The sequence below is a fragment of the Rattus rattus genome, chromosome X, assembly GCF_011064425.1.
Source record: "Rattus rattus isolate New Zealand chromosome X, Rrattus_CSIRO_v1, whole genome shotgun sequence".
Lineage (NCBI taxonomy): Eukaryota > Metazoa > Chordata > Mammalia > Rodentia > Muridae > Rattus > Rattus rattus.
The window spans coordinates 1,990,846-2,010,404 of record NC_046172.1 but is presented as its reverse complement, the minus strand read 5'-3'; the positions used below and the strand labels follow the sequence as shown (position 1 = coordinate 2,010,404).

At 40.8% G+C, this 19,559-nt stretch overlaps 1 protein-coding gene across 1 annotated transcript in view; it reads right to left on the bottom strand.

Moving 5' to 3' along the window:
• The window catches only part of Dipk2b (divergent protein kinase domain 2B), a 58,853-nt gene that overhangs the window by 34,180 nt on the left and 5,114 nt on the right, over window positions 1–19,559 (bottom strand). The window contains exons 2-3 of the mRNA XM_032890176.1: window positions 17,632–17,917; window positions 7,936–8,200 (exon numbers count right to left, since the gene is read on the bottom strand). Coding sequence (XP_032746067.1) covers window positions 7,936–8,200; window positions 17,632–17,917 — 551 coding nt within the window. The remainder of the gene's footprint in view (window positions 1–7,935; window positions 8,201–17,631; window positions 17,918–19,559) is intronic.

The following is a 19,559-nucleotide window of genomic DNA, read 5'->3' as shown; positions in this document are numbered from 1 at the left end:
AATAGCAGTATTTTGAAACCTCAAATCACCCCATCTTACACCCAGTGAAATAAATACTTTTTCCAACACTGCCAGCTGGGTACCAAGTCATCAAACATATGAGCCTATGGGGTCATTTTCGCTCACACTATTCCCAATGGTTTGTGACAAATGTGAGTTGCCTAAGTCTCAATGATTCCAACACCAAACACAACCCATTATTAGTTCTTTTAACTTTCAGCAATTTCATGATTAGCAGGAGAAAACACACTGTGGAGACTTAGTCCATCGCATTGCACCTTCAAAATTCCTGTGAGCAACAAACAGTGCAGTGGTTACTTCCAAGGGTCTCCAGAAGCAAGATCTCATGATATAGTTATTACGAGCCTTTGATGGGGGCTCTGATTTGAAAGACTTCGGAAAAGACTTTGAAAGAAACAAATCTGTCCTATGTGATACTGTAGGCAAGACACTTTGGTTGCTTGCCTTTTCTTGTTCATTAACAATCATTTCCTTTTTTCTTTTTCTTTTTTTTTTTTTTTTTTGATATAGTTCAGGCTGGCTTTTACTTGGGCAGCCCCAGCCTCCTGAATACTGGAATTACAGATTTACCTCATCCAGTCAGGGTAGTCATTTAAATTTTGACTCCAATATGAGACAAGTGTGAAAATGATGCAGCCAGTAATGAGCTATTTTTATTTTTAGCCTCAATATAGTCACCCTAATATTTAAAGTAAGAAAGAAACAAGCAAAAGCCCATTGAAATGTTTGGAGGGTTCTTGAGCTAGTAGTGGCTTGTGGGGAATTAAAAATCATTATTCTGAAAAGTAGCTGTGAATCTAATATAAAATTGCATTTCCATGAAAACACCTTGTCTGGTAACAGAATGTAGGTAGTACAGTCTGTCACCACATTGAGGTGTCATCTTCCAAAGTGCAGGAAACTCATTACCTTCCAGTGTCCTCCTAGGTCCTGAAAACCCAGAGTCTAGCATGGCTGTCCTCTAAGAGGCTCCACCCAGCAGCTGACTCAGACAGATGCAGACACCCACTGACAAACAGTGGATATAGCTTGGGGACTTTTGTGGAAGAATAGGAGGAAGGATTGTGACCTCCTAAAGGGATAGGAACTCCACAGGAAGACCAACAGAGTCAATTTACCTGGACCCTTAGGAACTTCCAGAGACTGAACCACCAACCAAAGAATGTTCATGGGCTGGACCTAAGCTTCCGAGTGGGGCCTATCCCAAAACTGTTGCCTATTTGTGGGATATATTCTTCTAGCTGGGCTGCCTTGTTTGGCCTCAGTGGGAGAGGATGTGCCTAGCCTCACAGAGACTTGATGTGCCAGGTTGGGGAGAATAACCAAGGGGGGGCCTCACCTGCTTAGAGGAAAAAGGGAGGGGTGACAAGGAGTGAGGCTGCCAGAGAGTGAGATGAAAAGAATATATATACTTTATTCCACTGTTGTCCACCACTGTTGTCTACCACATACCATTGTTGTCCACCAGTGTCTATCACTCTCCACTACTGTTGTCCATCATTGTCCATTGTTGTTCACCACATTCTACTGTTGTCCACCACTGTCCACTACTGTCCACTACTGTTGTCCACCACTGTTCATCACTCACCACCAATGTGGTCCACCACTGTTTTCCACTACTGTCCAGTATTGTCCACCACTGTTGTCCACCAATGTTGTCCACTACTATTTTCTACCACTGTCCACTACTGTAAAGTATATATAAGTATATACCTTCCAGATCCAGGGGATTCTGAGGCATTCAATCAAATAAATTGATAAAATGGTCAAACAAGACAATACAAAACAAACACTCCCCCACTTCCAAAACAAAATCCCCTAGATATTTTTGAATTAAATTTAAGCAGAACTGAATTTATCTTGTTCAGCAGTCACATATAAGCCTATATTTTGATTGAATGATTAAGCTGCATTTTGATGAATTTGCGTATTTCCCCCATTGTTTCTATTCAAAGAAATAATAGAAACTGGGAAGTAAAATTGTCCACTGTCCGGGTTTAAACAAAGCTGTTGAAAGAATCTGTATTGCCATCTTGTGGTCAAAAACTCCTCATTCATTCTCCTTAGAGATGGTATCCTGACTTGCATCTTCAATTATGTCCAGGCAGATTAGATGGTTCTAGAGAGGATGGAAGGCAGACCCCATGGGGCGAATGTTATTTTCCCTTTCCAACCCCTGGCTGGCTGGGGTGCTTGCTTTTTTGCACTTGGCATAATAACAGGGAAGCCTTTTTTTGTAGTTTTACAAACAAACAAGCACATTCTGAAAAAAAAGAGTCATGTTCTTGGCTGTGCTTCTGTTTGGGGACTAGCAATTTAGGCTGTGGGATATTTCCATCAGAACAATGTAGAAAAGTCACAGATTTATTACGGTAAGTGCTGGGCACACACAGCCACACACGCCCTAGATTTACAACTTCCTCTTGATTATTGCTTCTGCTACCATTGTTGGCAGCCCTGTTGTAGATATTCTAGGTCAGTGTTCACATGACAAACTGGACTTGCCCTGCAGGAGGGGGGAGCCCCAGACTTCAGACTCTGCCTCTGATGAGGACCAGTGGGCCTTTCACCCATGCCGACTTTATTAATAAACAAGAAGACACAGGTCCAGATCCAAGACCCAATGGCCACCTGCAATGCCCCTTCTATTTACTTTTATTTCTTTTAAGTTTTCTCCTCTCCTCTCTGCCTTGTCAGTTCTTTGAACAAGGGCTGTTATTTTATTGTGGACCTTTCCTACTTTTCCTGAACACATAATATCCACAATTGTACACCCCCCCCCACACACAAGGGATTTCTTCTAGATCACTGTTAGAAAGTAGCTCTTGACGAAATGGGGTTGGCGTAGGCAGCTTAAGTCAAACACTGACAGAATGCCAGGCTTGGCTGGTAGGTTGAGCTGGCTCTGGGCTATTTGGTGTACATTGAAAGACGAGTTACATCTTGTTCCTAGCCATCCTGTAATAGCTCCCCCATTTGGTGCATAAAACTCTACAGAAGTATAAGCAGAATTTCCCAACCATAAATAAGTCCCTATGCCTGACGGATTGTCAGAAAAAGAGGGCAGAGCTGTTCGGCCAAATCTAGGACTAAGAGATCTCAGTTTGTTCCAAATGAGATCAGGGACAGACACTGCTTAGAATGCGGTTGAGAAGGGTTCTGGTGGTATATCTGAGTTATATGGAAAGAATATATCAGTATGTGGTTGGGTACATGGTCCTCCACAACACTTCATCCTTTATAGAAAGTGTTGGAATATTTGTGTAGAGTCTAGGCACATCTCCAAAATTTTAATCATTTCTAGATGACTTACAATAACCTATATCATATGTAAATAATTATGCTGTGTTGCTTAGGGAAAGATAAAAAGGGAAAAACATGTTTACAGTTAATACAGATACTTTCATTTCAGAGTGTTTTTAGGTGGGTTCTCACTATGTTGCATAGACTGGCTTAGAACACTTGAACTCCAGGGGTTCTTCTGCTTTAGAATCCAAAGTAACTAGGACTACAAGTAAGTACCCAGCTTAGGTTGGATCTGTGGTTGATGGAATCCACAGACATGGAGTCCACTAATACAGAAGGCTGGCAGTATTAGGAACATCTGAGCTAGTTAACAAAACACCACTCTTATTGTTATGTCAGAGAATTACACTCTTGGCTTTGTATCCAAATGGTTTCTTGGAGTGGCAGTTAAATGCTTTTCATTGTTATCATTTTGGCCTAGGGTACACTAATAGGTTAGGTGTCTATCACATGCTTTTAAAAGAATGGACTCACAAGATAGGCTAGGATTTTAATGACTCCTTCCTTTTTTGAATTGGGATTTGTTCAGTGCACTTAGCATTAAGTTTTTTAAGGATATATTCATACTCAGACACAATGTTCTTGGATCACATTTGTCCCCACCATATTTTCTTTTATTACAGAGCTAAAGTTCACATAACATGAAGTTAAACACTTTACTGATTTCTTTTTTGATAAAAGGTCTCACTATGTAGTGCAGAATTGTTTCAGACTTGCCATTTTCCTGCTCTAACTTCCCAGAGCACAGGCAAACACTGTAATGCCTGGCCACTTTAGTCATTTTAAACTATACAATTTGATGGGTTTTAGTACATTCACACAATGGTATGAAAACATCATTGGTACTTGAGCATAGAATCTGTTCATCCCCAAAGGAACTGTATCCCAAAAATAGTCACTCCGAATTCTCTCCTATTCTTAGATTTTTAGTCAACTACTAATCTATTTGTCTCTATTAATTGACCCACTGTGTCCATTTCCTATAAATAGAATTACACTTACCCTCTCTGTCTGATTTATTTTGTAGAGCATGTTTTCAAGGTTCATCTGTGTGGCGGTGTGAATCAGTACTTTTTCCCTTGTTAGACCTGATTAATAAATAGTTCATGGTTTGAATATGACCCATTCTATTTAGCCATTCATCAGTTGATGGACATTTGGGTTGTTTCCACCATTTGTCTATTATAAGATCACTGTTATATTTATTACAAGATTGTTTTAAACTCTGGTCTTCAATTTTCCTGGGTTACACTAGGTGAGAGTTTTTTCTATTTGAAACCAAATTTTGTGAAGAATATAAGAATAGGCATATGGATGATAATCAGGTGAGATCTGAGAGCAGCAAAAAATAGCAAAAATTCAAGAGCTGGCAGGTTGTAGATGCCAAAGGCAAAGGATCTCTGGGAAGAAAGCATGAAAAGAAAGGGAGAAGACTCTGCCAGAAAAGAATACTGATGACTTTGATCTTAGTGAATGAAAATCAATGGGATATTTCTAGAATTTATAAAATGATTGTTGATATTTTTTGTCTTTTGTTTTATAAGAAAGAAGAAAGTCTACTGGGGATGAAACGATGGGTTAGGGAGGACCAAAGAAAAGTGTGGTTATGGTATGGGCTGCCTTACTAAGTGCTGGTAAGAGATGTTGTTTGGGTAGAAAGAAGTGAAAACTTGTAAGTACATGTCAAATGCAAAATTAAAAAAAAATGGATGGAGAAAATATTTGCATAATAGATAGAAGAAAGGGGATCATTTATTATCAAAACACCACATGTATTTCTTTGATGGCCTATTTTTGCCAATGCATTTCCTATCTCCAAACATGCTAGGATGAAGGAATCAGGCAGAACAGAGAGCATGCACTGCCATTTTAGAAATGAGAAAATCCAGTGATAATAGGCTTCATGTCTATCTGTGAAATAAACACAGCAGAGCCACAGAAGTCAAAGAATGTCAAATCTTGGAGGGCCTTTGAGCTTATCCAGAAGCCCTGTTCCTATTTCATTCTTCAGCAGGAAGGTCAAAGCAGAGTGAGGTAAGTCTAAGGCTTAAATTTAAGTCCACTGGTCAGTGAATGAAAGACTCAAGTCAGTAGTCTTTCCCTTGTCCTCTTAGAGATATTACAACATGAAAGAATTGGTAGTTTGTGAGCTTTCTGTCTCCATCATGGAGCCCAATGCTCCCGGGAGAGTAGACTACATGTGATTCATCTCCAAATCCCAGTTGAAGCACAGTAGTTTGTTGAATGTATGAATGAGAACCCAAAGCACTCAATTTTTCCTGGGACTCTGTTTCAGCTTTTAGTGATAGAGTTGAGATTCAAGCACAGTTTTAATGTTCCATGGGTGTCTTAGTTAGGGTTTTCATTGCCATGAAGAGACACTATGACCAAGAGCTCTTATGAAGGATGACATTTAGTTGGGGCTAGCTTACAGGTTCTGAAGTTTAGTCTATTATCATCAAGGCAGAAAGCATAGCAGGATTCAGGCAGATGTGGGGGTAGAGGAGCTGAGAGTTCCACGTCTTGTTCCAATGGTAACTAGAAGACTTGTTGTCTAGGCAGCTAGGAGGAGAGTCTCCAAGCCCAACACCCACAGTGACACACTTCTTCAACAAGGCCATACCTACTCCAACAAGGCCACACCTTCAAATAGTGCCACTCATTGGGTCAAGCATATTCAAACCATCAAAATGCGTCTCTGGCCTACACCTTGATGTCCACATACACTAATACAGGTGACTTCAGATGTGCTTTGAACTTATCAGGACTTCCAAGATAATTCTCAGTCTATTGTTATTATGAAAGTGTCTAGGACACAAGGGGAATAGTTTACCTTAGTCTACAGCAGTGTATTTCAACTTCTGGGTTGACACTCATATAGGATATCCTGCATATCAGATATTTACATTATAGTTCATAACTAGCAAAATTTACAGTTATGAAGTAACAATGAAATAATTTTATGGTTGAGGGTCATCACAACAAGAGGAACTGCATTAAAGTATTGCAGCATTAGGAAGGGTGAGAACCACTGGTCTAGAGCCTAAGACTGATCTAGCTACCTTGTAATGACTGTAATTTACGGGAGGCATGAAGGTTCTTGTGTTCACAGATAAGGACTAGAGGAACCAGGAATATTAAACACATACAGCTGTCTCTCCAAGGAGAGAAATGTATAACCTCTTTTCCACCCATAAGGCTGGGAGAAGACTGGTGACTTTTCTACTGTATTACAGAGACATGAGCTTGTCTCAAGAGCTTGTCAATCTATCGGACCTATAATTATGGAAGATGTCACATGTACTTTATGAAAAGTATAAATGAAGTCATGTCTTAAGCTTTCTTGTGCACATGGGACTGAGTTATCACCAGGAAGCTATTCACCAAATTTTGCTGAGCTTAGCTATGTCTTAAATAAACATCCTGAGTTCAGACTCCTGAAGTTTTAACCCACTGGCTACTTAGTTGTGTTGAATGAACTATTTTCATTGCTCCCTGGAATGGGATCATCACTCTGCTGTCTGGTGTGATAGCAGAGATCCTCACAGACTTTGGAATGCATCTTGTATATCAGAAAGTTCTTTCTTTTGCAATGTTTCTCAGTTTCAAGATGGAAAATAGTCTTGCCTTGGGGGACTGTGTGTCTCACTATGAACTTGTTAGCTAGGGGAAAAGAACTGCCTTGGAAACCACAACTTTATCCAGTGTCACATGGTACCTTTTAGACCAGGACCGTTCTTTTTCTGACACCAGATTTCAGAACAGTTTTCACATGTACTTGTCAGGATTCCTAAAGGAACAGAACAGAATCAATGGTGTGTGTGTGTTGTGTGTTGTGTGTTGTGTGTTGTGTGTGTGTGTGTGTGTGTGTGTGTTATAGTCTCATTATGTAGGTAAAACTGGCCTCCAACTTTGTGGCATGCTCCTCCTGCTTTTACTTTCTGACTACTGAGATGACAGTCACATGCAACCATTTCTGGCCTTTGTGTGGGAGCTTCTGTAGAGAGCAGCTCAGCTCACCTGAGGGTTGAGAAAGCACCCAGGGGGAATGTTGCAGGTAAGTTTAACCCTGTCCGAGGAGTGGTATGGTAAGGGCTCCTAAGGGTTTCAAAGCTTCAGCTCAAAGATGACAGCCAGGGACTATTTATCAAATAACCACTGAGGATCACATAGAAGAGAGTGGTAGATGACAATATGACAGAGCGTTACAAGACAATTTTGATTAGTTCCTTTCTTGTCGCAAGCCACTCTGTTTTATAATTGTTTTGTCACACATTAGATAAACCAACATTTCTGCTTTTTGTTAGAGCAGTAGTTCTCAACTTTGCCAAGGCTATGACCCTTTAATACATATAGTTTCTCATGGTAAGCTCCAACCATAAAATCATTTTTGTTGGTACTTCATAACTTTATTTTTGCTTCTGTTATGAATTGTAAACCAATATCGGTGTTTTCTGATCATTGGAAGTGACTCCTGTGGGAGGGTCGTTCAACCCCCAAAGGGGTGATAACCACAAGTTTGAGAGCTTCTGTGTTCTGAGGTATAAGGTGTGATGTATGAGTGAATGTCTCTTGCCACCCCTCATTCCACCCAAGGCCCGCACTCACCTGCACCAGGTCAGGTGTGAGGCGCTTGGCCTGCAGCCATTTCTGGAACCTTCCTGTTTTCCGAAGGATGCGCTCAATGCTGCAGGTCTTTGGTCCTGATGCAGAGGCACAGATCCTCCTGTCAGAGATCTCACTTTGGTACTTGCTGACCAGTCGAGAAATCTCCACAGGGCGCCAGGTTTTAGAGTCATCTGAGTAATTTGCAGCATAAGAAAGCAAGTCCTGAGAAGGCAGTCCCAAGTGGGAAACCAGTGAGTTGTCCAACCTGCAGGAAGCATAGGACAAACATGAGTTAGAGGTCAGCAGAGCTGAGAAGCAGGAAAATGGGACAATAGCCTGTCTGATCATTTCTCTTCCTTTGATTTATTCTAAACTCCTTTTACAAAAGGATTATCTGTATTTGGCCAAACATAAGATGTGAAAAGAAGTCACTCGGAAACTATCAGGACCTCCAACATACAGAAGGGCCAACTGTGGCTCTTTGAACATCAACTTCATTTAAAGATAATAGCTTTATGCTTTTGGTTCTTTTTATACTCCACTCTTGCCTTACAGGTATGGAAACAGAAGCAAATAGAGCTTAAGTGTCTTGTTCAAAATACAACACAATGTTGACAGTCAGGGTCATAAATCCCCAAGTATTTTGCTTAATGTACTCTTATTTGTCTTACCACTCATATTTGACCAATGCTTGGTCTTGAAAAGCAATTTTCTCTAAGAGTTTTGGCTTGACCTTGAAGACCACAATACACATATCTAACCAAGAAGCACCACCAACATTGATTTGTCCTCAACACAAAGCAAATTTCAGGGCCATGTCTGATTCATTTCCACATTAAATTTGACCATCTAGTTCCAGCAGGTGTGATTGTACACTGTGGTTTGGCAGCTTTTAATCCTCCTCAGAAAGGCACTGGTCTAATATCATCTTATGATTTCTAGACTCTGGCTACCCTTTCTAAAGAGTCACATCTCCAGCTGTGTGCTGACATTTCCATCAGGGAAGAATGTTGAATCTGCTTTTGATTTATGTGTGAAAAAATTACTCAGAAAAGTTTGCCTTTATTATTATTAACGGAAGGTCATATTGCAAGTGAAAATCAGACTACATCAAATACTGAACTTAAAGGAGATTTTTACATTCTTGTCATTAAACACTATTAAATGACTGAGCAGCACCTGCTAATGAGTTTTGACTAGTATATTTTCAATGAATTAGAATTTTGATGAACCCCAAACTGTATATTGTTTCATTTGCTTACTCATAATTCAGCTTTGCTTAGAGATTACATGTTTTCCACTGATTATATGTTTGTTATTTGTAGTACTGTGGATGAAGCTCAGGGCCTTGTGTATGCTACCAAAATGTACTACAACTGAATCACACTACCAGTTAATTCCTAGTATTTTGATAGTAAGGCAAGCCACAGACAAAATTAAGGGCAAAAGGTCAACAAGGGACAAGAGCTGGAACATTCAGGTCTCTGAGGCTCTTTCATATTAGAGCTCCAGCCTCTCACAGTTGGTAAATGCTGTCAGCAAGATACTTCTGCAGTGCAATGGTGCAAATTGCAATGGTTGCAAGCACAAGGGGTTCTTCTCAAGAACCTTGCCATAGGAATATTGAAGATGAACTTGAAAAAAGCTCAAAAAAGTCAGCATTACCAGAAGGTTCAGGACAACTGTGGGGACTCATTTTCCCTTCTAAGAAGGACTAGAAAGGGCTCAGGGCCCTGAGGTAGTCCTGCTTCCAGTAGCTTCTCTTAGTCATGAAGTACCAAACCTACAAAGCTCCTGGAACTTCAGATTTACAGTGAGGTGATAATAATAGTAACATACACTTGAAAAATCTTTAAGTATGTCAACTTCCTTCTTAAATGCTTTGTGTATAATTAATCTGTTTAATCTTTGTGAGTGATATTAAAAATTGTACCCAGGTCAACAAACACATTAGGCAAATGTTCTACTACCGAGCTACCTCTTCAGCACAAAATCCTTTCAATATACCTATGAGGTTGATAGATTATGAATTGCTAAGATGAAGACCCTAAGAACATGGAATGACTACAATCATTTTTCCAAGACATTTGATCAGGGAATTGGAAAAAATGGCATTCACGGTGCAAAGCTTGAAACCTTCACTCTTTCTCTAATGTTTATTCATAAGAGTCCATTTTTACAGAATTAGCTCTAGCAAGAGAAAAGCAGTTCAATAGGGTTGGGGTTTAGCTCAGTGGTACAATAACACCTTGCAAGCACAAGGCCCTAAGTTAGGTCCCCAGCTCAAAAAAAAAAAAAAAAAAAAGAGAGAGAGAGAAGTTCAATAATACTATTAAAGGCTAGAACTGACAAATCCTGAAAGCATATTCTGACATTGTGCCCTTGTTTTGGGGATGTCCTTGTGCATCTTGTTTTGGGGACAAAAAAGGGGAAGACAGAGTATATGTGACTTGTCTGAAGAATCAAAGAAAGTTAGTGATAAAGGGACATAACTCCCAGGGCTTCCACTCAACTAACTTGTAGAGTTGAATGGAAAGAAATTTCCTACTCTGTGGGACAAGGTCATCATCCTTTTTTTCTGTTGTCATTTTCTGAGGAGATTCTGATGTGATGACAACATGTTTTGGTAGGTGATCTGTAGGTTCAGCGATGGTTAAGGGAATTCCCTACTGAATTTGACAGAAAAACAGACAGGTTCTCCCCCATTCAAAATCGTGTGACATTTACTACTGCAAAGGGGAAATGGGTATCTCCCAGTGTCAGTGTCTGCCTACTTCACTAACTAGAAGAATGAAAACATGGACCCTGATCTTCATTTACTAAAATGTCTATAATCCTGAGTTTAGAATATCAAAAAGAAAACAAATGAAACAAACAAAAATGAAAACAAACAAAAACAAAAAACAAAAATCAACCCCGAAAACAACAGGCAACATTGGATTTTCTTTTGAATTGAGGTCACGGGCATGATTGAAGTGAGATTGGTTGAATTTCTTACTCCGTGAAAGGTAGACTAACAGGACTATACCTCCTCAGAACTGGGAGAAATATTAAGGTGAGTAGGACAATTAGGTGTTTGGTAGTAATGGTGGGAATTGGAGAGACTATACTAGAATTAGAATGAAATTTTCTCTTCTACTGTGTTCAAACATACCTCAAGTATTTCTTTTCTCTTTTCTCTTTTAATCCCTCAGCTCTATACTGAACCCAAAAATCATCAGTCTTCTTTCTAAAACTCTCAGGATACAGTCATTGTTATTAGCACAGTCCACAATGCTCTTGAAAGGCTCATCACCTGCTGTTTATTCTCCTTATAAGCTTGGGTTGTTCTCACTAAACTGCTGGCTACTCTTAGATAATTGTATCCTTTCAAGCCCCTGACATGCCCTTCCCTTTCTCGGAAACAATCTTCTTCTTTCTTATCTGGATAATACCTACTTAACCTTTTAAACCCCAGACAAGTAATGCTCCTTCTGATCTTCATTCATTTTACTCTTCTTTGAGATAGCTTTCTTTCTACGTGGTCCCATGACCCTCTGCAATGACCATTTTATATATTGTGCTTTAGCCATGAATTTACTCCCTTGTTTTCTCAATAATAAGGTCCTCCAGGGAAAGGAACAGTTTCTTCTTTCAACTTTATAACTCAAGAGTTTAGCAGAGAGCTTCTTACTAAGATAATACTCAATATCTTGTGGTTGGATGAATGAATGTTTCGATGTGTAGATGGGCCATGGTGAATATTTAGATGTAAGATGCATATGTGAAGAGATGTTCAAAGAATAGGATCATAGAATGGGTAAAATGATGGTTGGGGTGGAAGAATGCATGAAAGACTGTCTGGATGAGTGAGCAGTTGAACAGTAGATGAATGGGCACAGGGAAAAGTTGATGAATGACAGATTATGTAGGTACTAGAACTGCCCAGGCTTCTGAATGAATTGGGGTTAGGTTCTGAATTAAAGCAATAATTACTGCCTGCTTTGGTAAGAGTTAAATTTCACTGTGAACTTAAATGGATTCTCAATTACCTGAGGCCTCTTGGATGTGCCTTTTAGGGGGTTTCTAGAAAGGTTGGACAGAGGCAGAAAGACTCATCCTGAATGTGAGTGGCACTATTCCATGTACTAGGGCTCTGGACTAAGTAAAAAGAGAAAAAAGGAGAAAGCCAACTGAACACCAGCATACCCCTCATTCTATTTCCTGACTGCCAATGCTATACAGCCAGCTGCTGCTCCCTCCGGTGGCCACAGAGCTGCCAAGTCTTCCCTGGCAAACCTTCCCTGCTATGATGGACTGGATTGCTCTCAATCTATAGGGTACAATAAACTCTGCCTCCATCAATGTCCTGTTTTTGTTTGTTTGTTTTTTGTTTTCTTAATGTACAGAGCTAAACAGAGAAATCTCAATAGAGGAATCTCAAATGACTGAGAAGCACTTAACAAAATGTCTAACATCTTTATTCATCAGGGAAATGCAAAGCAAAACGACCCTGAGGTCGTTACACCAACAAGAATGTCTAAGATAGAAAACTCAAGTGATTGGGTGCTGGAGAGATGGATCAGTGCTTAGGAGCACTATGGGCTCTTCCAGAGGACTTGGGTTCAACCCCCAGCACCCACATAGCAGGTCACAACTGTCTAACTTCAGTTCCAGAGGACCCCACACCTTTATACATACATACATGCAGGTAAAACACCAATATCCTGAGTGAGGAAACCCAGGTCCAAAAGAGCAGTCATTCTATGCACTCACTAATAACTGTATATTAGCCAAAATGTACAGAATATCATGGTACATCCCACAGACCCAAAGAAGGGAAACAAGAAGGAAGGCCCAAGTGCAGGTGCTCGAATCCCACTTAGAATGGAAAACAAAATCACAGGAGGCAGAGGGAGGGAGGGACATGAGTGGGAGGGGGGAAGGGAAGTAGAGTGACAGGATCAGGTATGGAGAGAGACAGGAGAGAGGCCCAGAGGACAGGAGAATGAACAGAAATATGCAACTGCCATTGGTGAGGTGGGAGACAGGCAGAACCTCTAAAATAGGAGAGACCTGGAAAGGAAAGAGGCCCAGGAGTAAATGTGGTGACCTTGGCTAAAATGTCCCAACAATGGAGAGGAACCTGAATTAACAGACCACCTCTGGTAGTCAGCCAGACTCCAGAGTGGAGGAATAAGGACACTCACCCACATACAAAACTTGTGACACAAAGTTTTGGTCCTGTGTAAAGGAGATGCAGGGACAAAAATGGAGCAGAAGACTGAATGAAGGGGACTGACCAACTTGGGATCCATCCATGGACAAACACAAACCCTGACACTATGCTGATGCCATTTTGTGTGCACTTTTGACAGGAGCCCTAGCATGGCTTCACTTTGAGAGGCTCTAGCTAGCAACTGCTGGAGGCAAATGAAATATAGCTAGAACATGGACAGAGGTTGCAGGTCAAGGACCCCTATGGAAGAGTTGGGGAAGGACTGAAGGCTCTGAAGGCGATGGAAGACTAAAAGTGTCAAATAAACTGGACCCCTGGGAGCTTCCAGAAATTGAACTACCAACCATACAGGGACTGGTTTGAGGCCCCTAGGCACATATCCAGCAGAGGGCTGCCTTATCTGGATTCCATGGGAGATGTGCCTAATCCTCTAAAGACTTGATGCCCCAAGGTGGGAGGGGCAGCATTTGGGCTTTAAATAAATAAATAAATAAATAAATAAATAAATAAATAAATAAGGAGCACCTGAGAAAGATACCTGACATCAACCTCTGGCCTTCACTCACACATACAAACCAGAGCATTTGCATTCAAATTCTCATGTCCATAAAGTCACACACACAAAGCATATGTGTGCACATGTGAACCTGCGCAAAGATCCAGTCATTCTTATATACACTTTAAGGACTTTAGCAGTATATAAAGAATACTTGTTCTCATTATTAAATATTCTTTTCCAAAAATCTGATTTTAATGGCTTCATGATATTCAGTTACATCAACCAGCTATAATATACTTAACTAACCCTCTATCTTGAGACAAAACAAACATTTTTCACTTTTCAATATAAACAGTGATGTGTCAAACATTCCTGCAGTAAGATTCTGTGCATCTCCCTTATTAATTCCCTGTGACAAACTCTTAAGAATGGTATATTTGGATGAATATACTTAGCCAAGATGCCTAACAGTGGGGACATGGAAGCAGAAGGTCCTTCTGTAGGTAGGACCTCCCTTCAATGGAGGGATAGGGAAATCAACCCACCTAACAAAGACAGGACCTAACGAATTTGTCCTGTCTAAAAGAAATGCAGAGATGGAGCAGAGACTGAAGGAATGATCAACCAATAACTGGCCCAACTCAAAACCCAACCCATGGGCAAGCACCAAGCCCTGACACTACTGATACCCTCTTATGCTTCCAGTCAGTAGTCTAGCATAACTGTCCTCTAAGAGGCTCTGCCTATCAGAGGACTGAAACAGATGTAGATACCCACAGCTAAACATTGGATAGGGAACCCCACAGGAAAACCAACAAAATCAACTAACCTGGACCCCTGGGAGCTCTCAGAGATTGAACCACCAACAAAAGAACACACATGGGCTGGAATGAGGCTCCCATTTTATTTTTTGAGACAAGTTCTCTCACAGGACCTGGAGCTCTCTGGTTCAGCTAGCCTGACTGGTCAATGAACTGCAGGATCCTGCCCTTCTCTGCCTTCCCAACACTAAGATTATGTTTGTTTGTTCGCTTGCTTGTTTGTTTGAACAGGGTCTCTGGAGATCCATCTACTTCTCCTTCCCAGTTCTTGAGTTACAAGCCTTCGTAGCCATGTTTATTTTTGATGTGGGTCCTGGGGATCCACGTTCATAGCACGCAGTTTACACATTCATCTCTCTAGCCCACTTCAGAATGAGTTCTATATGATTTTTATTTTGAAATTTTCTTAATCAGTATTCCTAAAATAAATGACTACTATGCTTATAATAAAAGAAAATTATTTATAAGGTAGCAAGAAAGATGAGAAACAGGTCCATGCCCACAGAGCCTCTCTGCCTCTCGAAGTTGCACTTAAGCATTCTCAACATACCTTGCTGTGACGCCATGAACCTGCCCTGTCATGTTTTCCTACATACTTCCTCTTCAGGTGCACATGGGGTATCTTGAACTCTTATGAAACAGTGTTGCAAGGACAACTTGAAGCTGATGAAGGAGATCAGAGCCTAGAACTCTTTAGTGGAATCTTTCTTTCTCTCCCAGCTTAAAGTACATCCATATCCTGATCACTGCTTTCTGAAAAATCAGCACTTCACTATATTCTCAGTTCTCTGGATCCCACTTCTTAGGTGGGAAGCCCTGAGTTCAAATGAAACATCTCCATATTTCTATTACTTCCTTTCACATTGTGTCAGTCAACAAAGTAAACACGGAGCTGAATCCAGGAGTATCCTTTCTGCCCTCCTTTGTCAGAAGTAATCTCTCTTCTGGTTCTTTAGTCCCTGAGATAACCCCAGGCCACCCTACTTACAGTTTTCTATAAGATCCCCCTGAAACACAGGTTTTATCTCTCAGCTTAACAGCTTCCCTATTGTCTGCAAAAGACTAGCCTTAATTAGGGATCCTTCAATTTTGCAACCTTCACAAAAAGTTTATGAAAGGCTTGCTAGAGAGGACTGGAGATGTAGCTCAATGGTAGAACACTTGGCTAGTATTTGAAGAGTCCTGCCTGAGGTTTTTCTACACATCACAGGAAGAACAAACAGAAACCAAACATGCTTAATACTAAATGTCCGTGTAAACTCCATTAAACATCTAAAAACCTTAGAAAACATTTTAATAGATCTAGAAAGAGAGCTCACTGGTTAAGAGCACTCTTCCAGAGGACCCAGGTTGGATTCTCAGAACCCAAATGGTGGCTCACACTGCCTTTAGCTCTAGTCCCAAGGTTAGATTTGACACAATCTTTTGGTTTCCTCAAGATTAGCCATGCATTTCATGCACAGACACACATGCAGGCAAAACACCCATGCAAATGAAACAAAATAAAATAAAGTAAAATAAAATGAAATGAAGTGTAACATTTTCTGTGACACACACACACACACACACACACACACACACACACACAAATTGAGTTTTATTCAGCCATACAGAATGACAAAAGTATGTCATATTTGAGGAAAATGGATGGAATTGAAGATCATTATATCAGATGAAATGAGGTAGACTCAGAAAAACAAAAATCACATTTTTCTCATATGTGGAATATAAATTTTTTTAAATATATGAAATGAAAATAAACAGGGACTAGTTAAGGAAAGAAAGGGTATTGGGAAAAGGGGAACAGGAAAAAATAAGATAAATACCATTAAGGCAACATAATATATGCATAAAATTGTCATAGAGAAGTCCATCATTTTGCACAATCGAGAGCACAAAAAAAAAAAAAAAAAAAAAAGAAAAGAAAAAAAAAAAATAGAATAGCTCAAATTTTGATTGTGTTTCTTTTCCATTTGTTTCTTTAGCATTTTGAATAAATTGAATGTTTTTCCATTTGTTCTTTGGTCACAGATTAGGCATATAGGTTAGTTTTGGTGGAGGAGGAGAAACAGTAAAGTTCAAAGGTCTTCACTGCTGAAAAGAAAAACTGGGAATCACTAGATTACAGGCTAAGTTCCGGATTACTTAGCCCAGCATTCAAGAGCCTATGCCTCCTAAGTCCCTCCAGGCTTCTCTGTCCATAGCAACCTACACCTAGGGTCTCAGCCACCAGCACCTTTCACGTCCTCCCATGCTGCTGCCTTTGCTTAAGATGCTTCTGCTTTAATCCTTTCCCTTCCAAAAAATTTCAGTTCATTCTGTACATCCTTGTTCAGAAGAAATCCTGTCCCCAGAAAAGCCCTCTCTGGAACCGGTGTTTCCTGTCTGTGGGACCCTGTACTCAAGTATGCATCAGACTAAAGCTCACAATTATTTGTAATTTTGTCCTTTTTTGTCTGACCACCTAGAAGGTAAGAACAGAATTGTGGTGGCTGTTCCCATTTGGTCCCTGCTTAATCTAAGAACAAGGTTCTTAGGTTTGCTGAATGCTCCATGACTGTGTTCATAGGCCACCTTTCTTTCTTTCTTTCTTTCTTTCTTTCTTTCTTTCTTTCTTTCTTTCTTTCTTTCCTTTCCTTTCTTTCTTTCTTTTTCTTTGTGAGAGCAACGTGCATTGCAGTGAATTAAACTCTATTTTTTCCTCAGATCAGTATCACACAACAGAGAACAAGCTCTGAAATGTTGGAGCAAATTGACCTTGTTTGTATTCCGGGTCTGCCTTGGGCAAAGCCCTTAATCCACCTTGTTTGCTTACTGTCTGAATAATGAGTGCAGACTGTCAACACTTGGACTAGTTTAAAATGTCTGCCACATAGTAGCTTTCTATATATTTCATTCCTCCCATTATGAGAAATGAATGGGAAAACTCACCAGTCCTAGGCAACTACAGTCATCGAAAAGAATGTTCAGTTAGTTTCAAAAGGAACATTTGAATTTAGCATTTAGGGTGGCAATTTGGTTTCTACCCTTGCCCTCCTATATTAACCCATTTCGACTATTACATGCCTTTCTCTCAGCTCCCACCCACAAACTAGACATCCTCACACTAAGAGAAGCTCAATTTGCCTTTCGAAGTTTTTTTTGGTGGCGATTCTGACCTTATTTCTTCTTTAAAGAACTTCTTACAAATGGATGTCCCGATGCAGGCATTGCATTTATCAAGACCGAGGAATGTCTTTCCCAGAGTGTAGCTGCTTCTGACTCGGGGTACCAGAGAAGGAGGGAGAGAAGCTGGCAAGGAGAAAGAACAGCTCAGGGTTGAGACCCACAGCAGTATCCATGCTGGCCAGCGTTGATGGAAGGCGGTAGCTGCAGCCTGGTCGCCCCGAACTCCATTCTGTGCTTTGCTCTGCAGCCTTGGTAGTCCAGCGGTGCAACTAAGAGCTGCACAGAGGTTAGGCCTGATGAAGGGAAGCTGCCAAAACAGCTGGTTTCAGTTGCTGCCCTGTTCAAACCTCTGAGGTTTCTGTCTGAGGATGCTAAAGAGCTAGCAGCTAATGAGGCTGGGCAGGAGGTAAGGAAGTCCATGGAGGATGCTGATAACACATTTCCAAAGTCACTCTTCCTCTGCTTGGGGCGGCTGCCTCAGTCTGGGGAGTGGCTCACTGGCAAATTCGGGAAGGACAATGGTTATGGCTTCCCTGTGAAGTCCTTTCGACAAACACAGGATATCCCAGCTGGGCAGGAAAGGTCCATGCAGCAGGATGTGTGTTGAACCTAGGTTCCACCTGGGAGTTTCAAAGAAACCTGAAGGCCTCCACCCTCCACTGTTTTCATTCTGGGTACATCTGTCCCTGTGGAACACACACACATACATACATGCTTGCATACATACATACATACATACATACATACATATATAATATACATACATACACACACACACTCAACACTTGCACACCTTCTACAGCATACCATCTCACCCCACCCCATCATGTATCATATGCAAATATCTCTCATCAAATATATGCACTCTACATATGTACATATCCTCACAAAATGAAACCACACAACACATGTACACATAAACACCCAAACACACACCTGCACATCCCTTATCCAAGAGCTCCACAACACAACATGTAACACCCACATCTCACACATATCTCATATCACACACACACACACATATATATATATATATACACATAACACATATATACACAAATAACAGAATTATACAGTGCACACAGCCGAACGCATGCATACTCTACCATACACACACATATACACAGTCTAACACACATACATCTACAGCACATACACTTCACAACATAAACCCTATAACACACACACTAACAATCACATACACATATACATAGTCAAACACTGACACACAAGACATACTATACACATCACACCAGAAACACACAAACCTCACACCATAAACACATGCACCCCACAACACACACATAACACTTCAAAATACAAATTCCATAATATACACATAAATACACAGAGTTTAACACACACACACAAATACACACACACACTACACTCCTATTACAACCCTCCACAAGACACGTACATGAAGATATAAACATGCATACCATCCACATCATGCATGAATACCATCCCACATCACACAAACCTCTCACAGCACTTATACTTCATAACATAAACCCCATAACACACATACATACATACATGCATACATACATACATACAATCTATCACACATACCTACATATATATACAGAACCTAACACACACATACAGTATACGCTGTAGAGGGCCGCAATAACATTCGCCACCACTAGATGGCGCTGGCTTCCACTGCGCCCCACGTGGAAGGCCAGGTCAGTCAAGATGGCGCTAGCCTTTACTGCGCAAGCCGGCTCCCTATGGGGAGATTAACTGTGTGCGCATGTGCAAGAGTGCCTTCATGCCAGGTCTTTGCCCATTTCCGGGGCGTACCTGATGAGGTCATGAGTAAGCAACCAATCAGGTGTGGGTGCGCACACGGGGGATAAATAGAGTGCGCCGGGCGGCGCAAAGGGGGCTTCCACCATGAGAGAGGAATAGA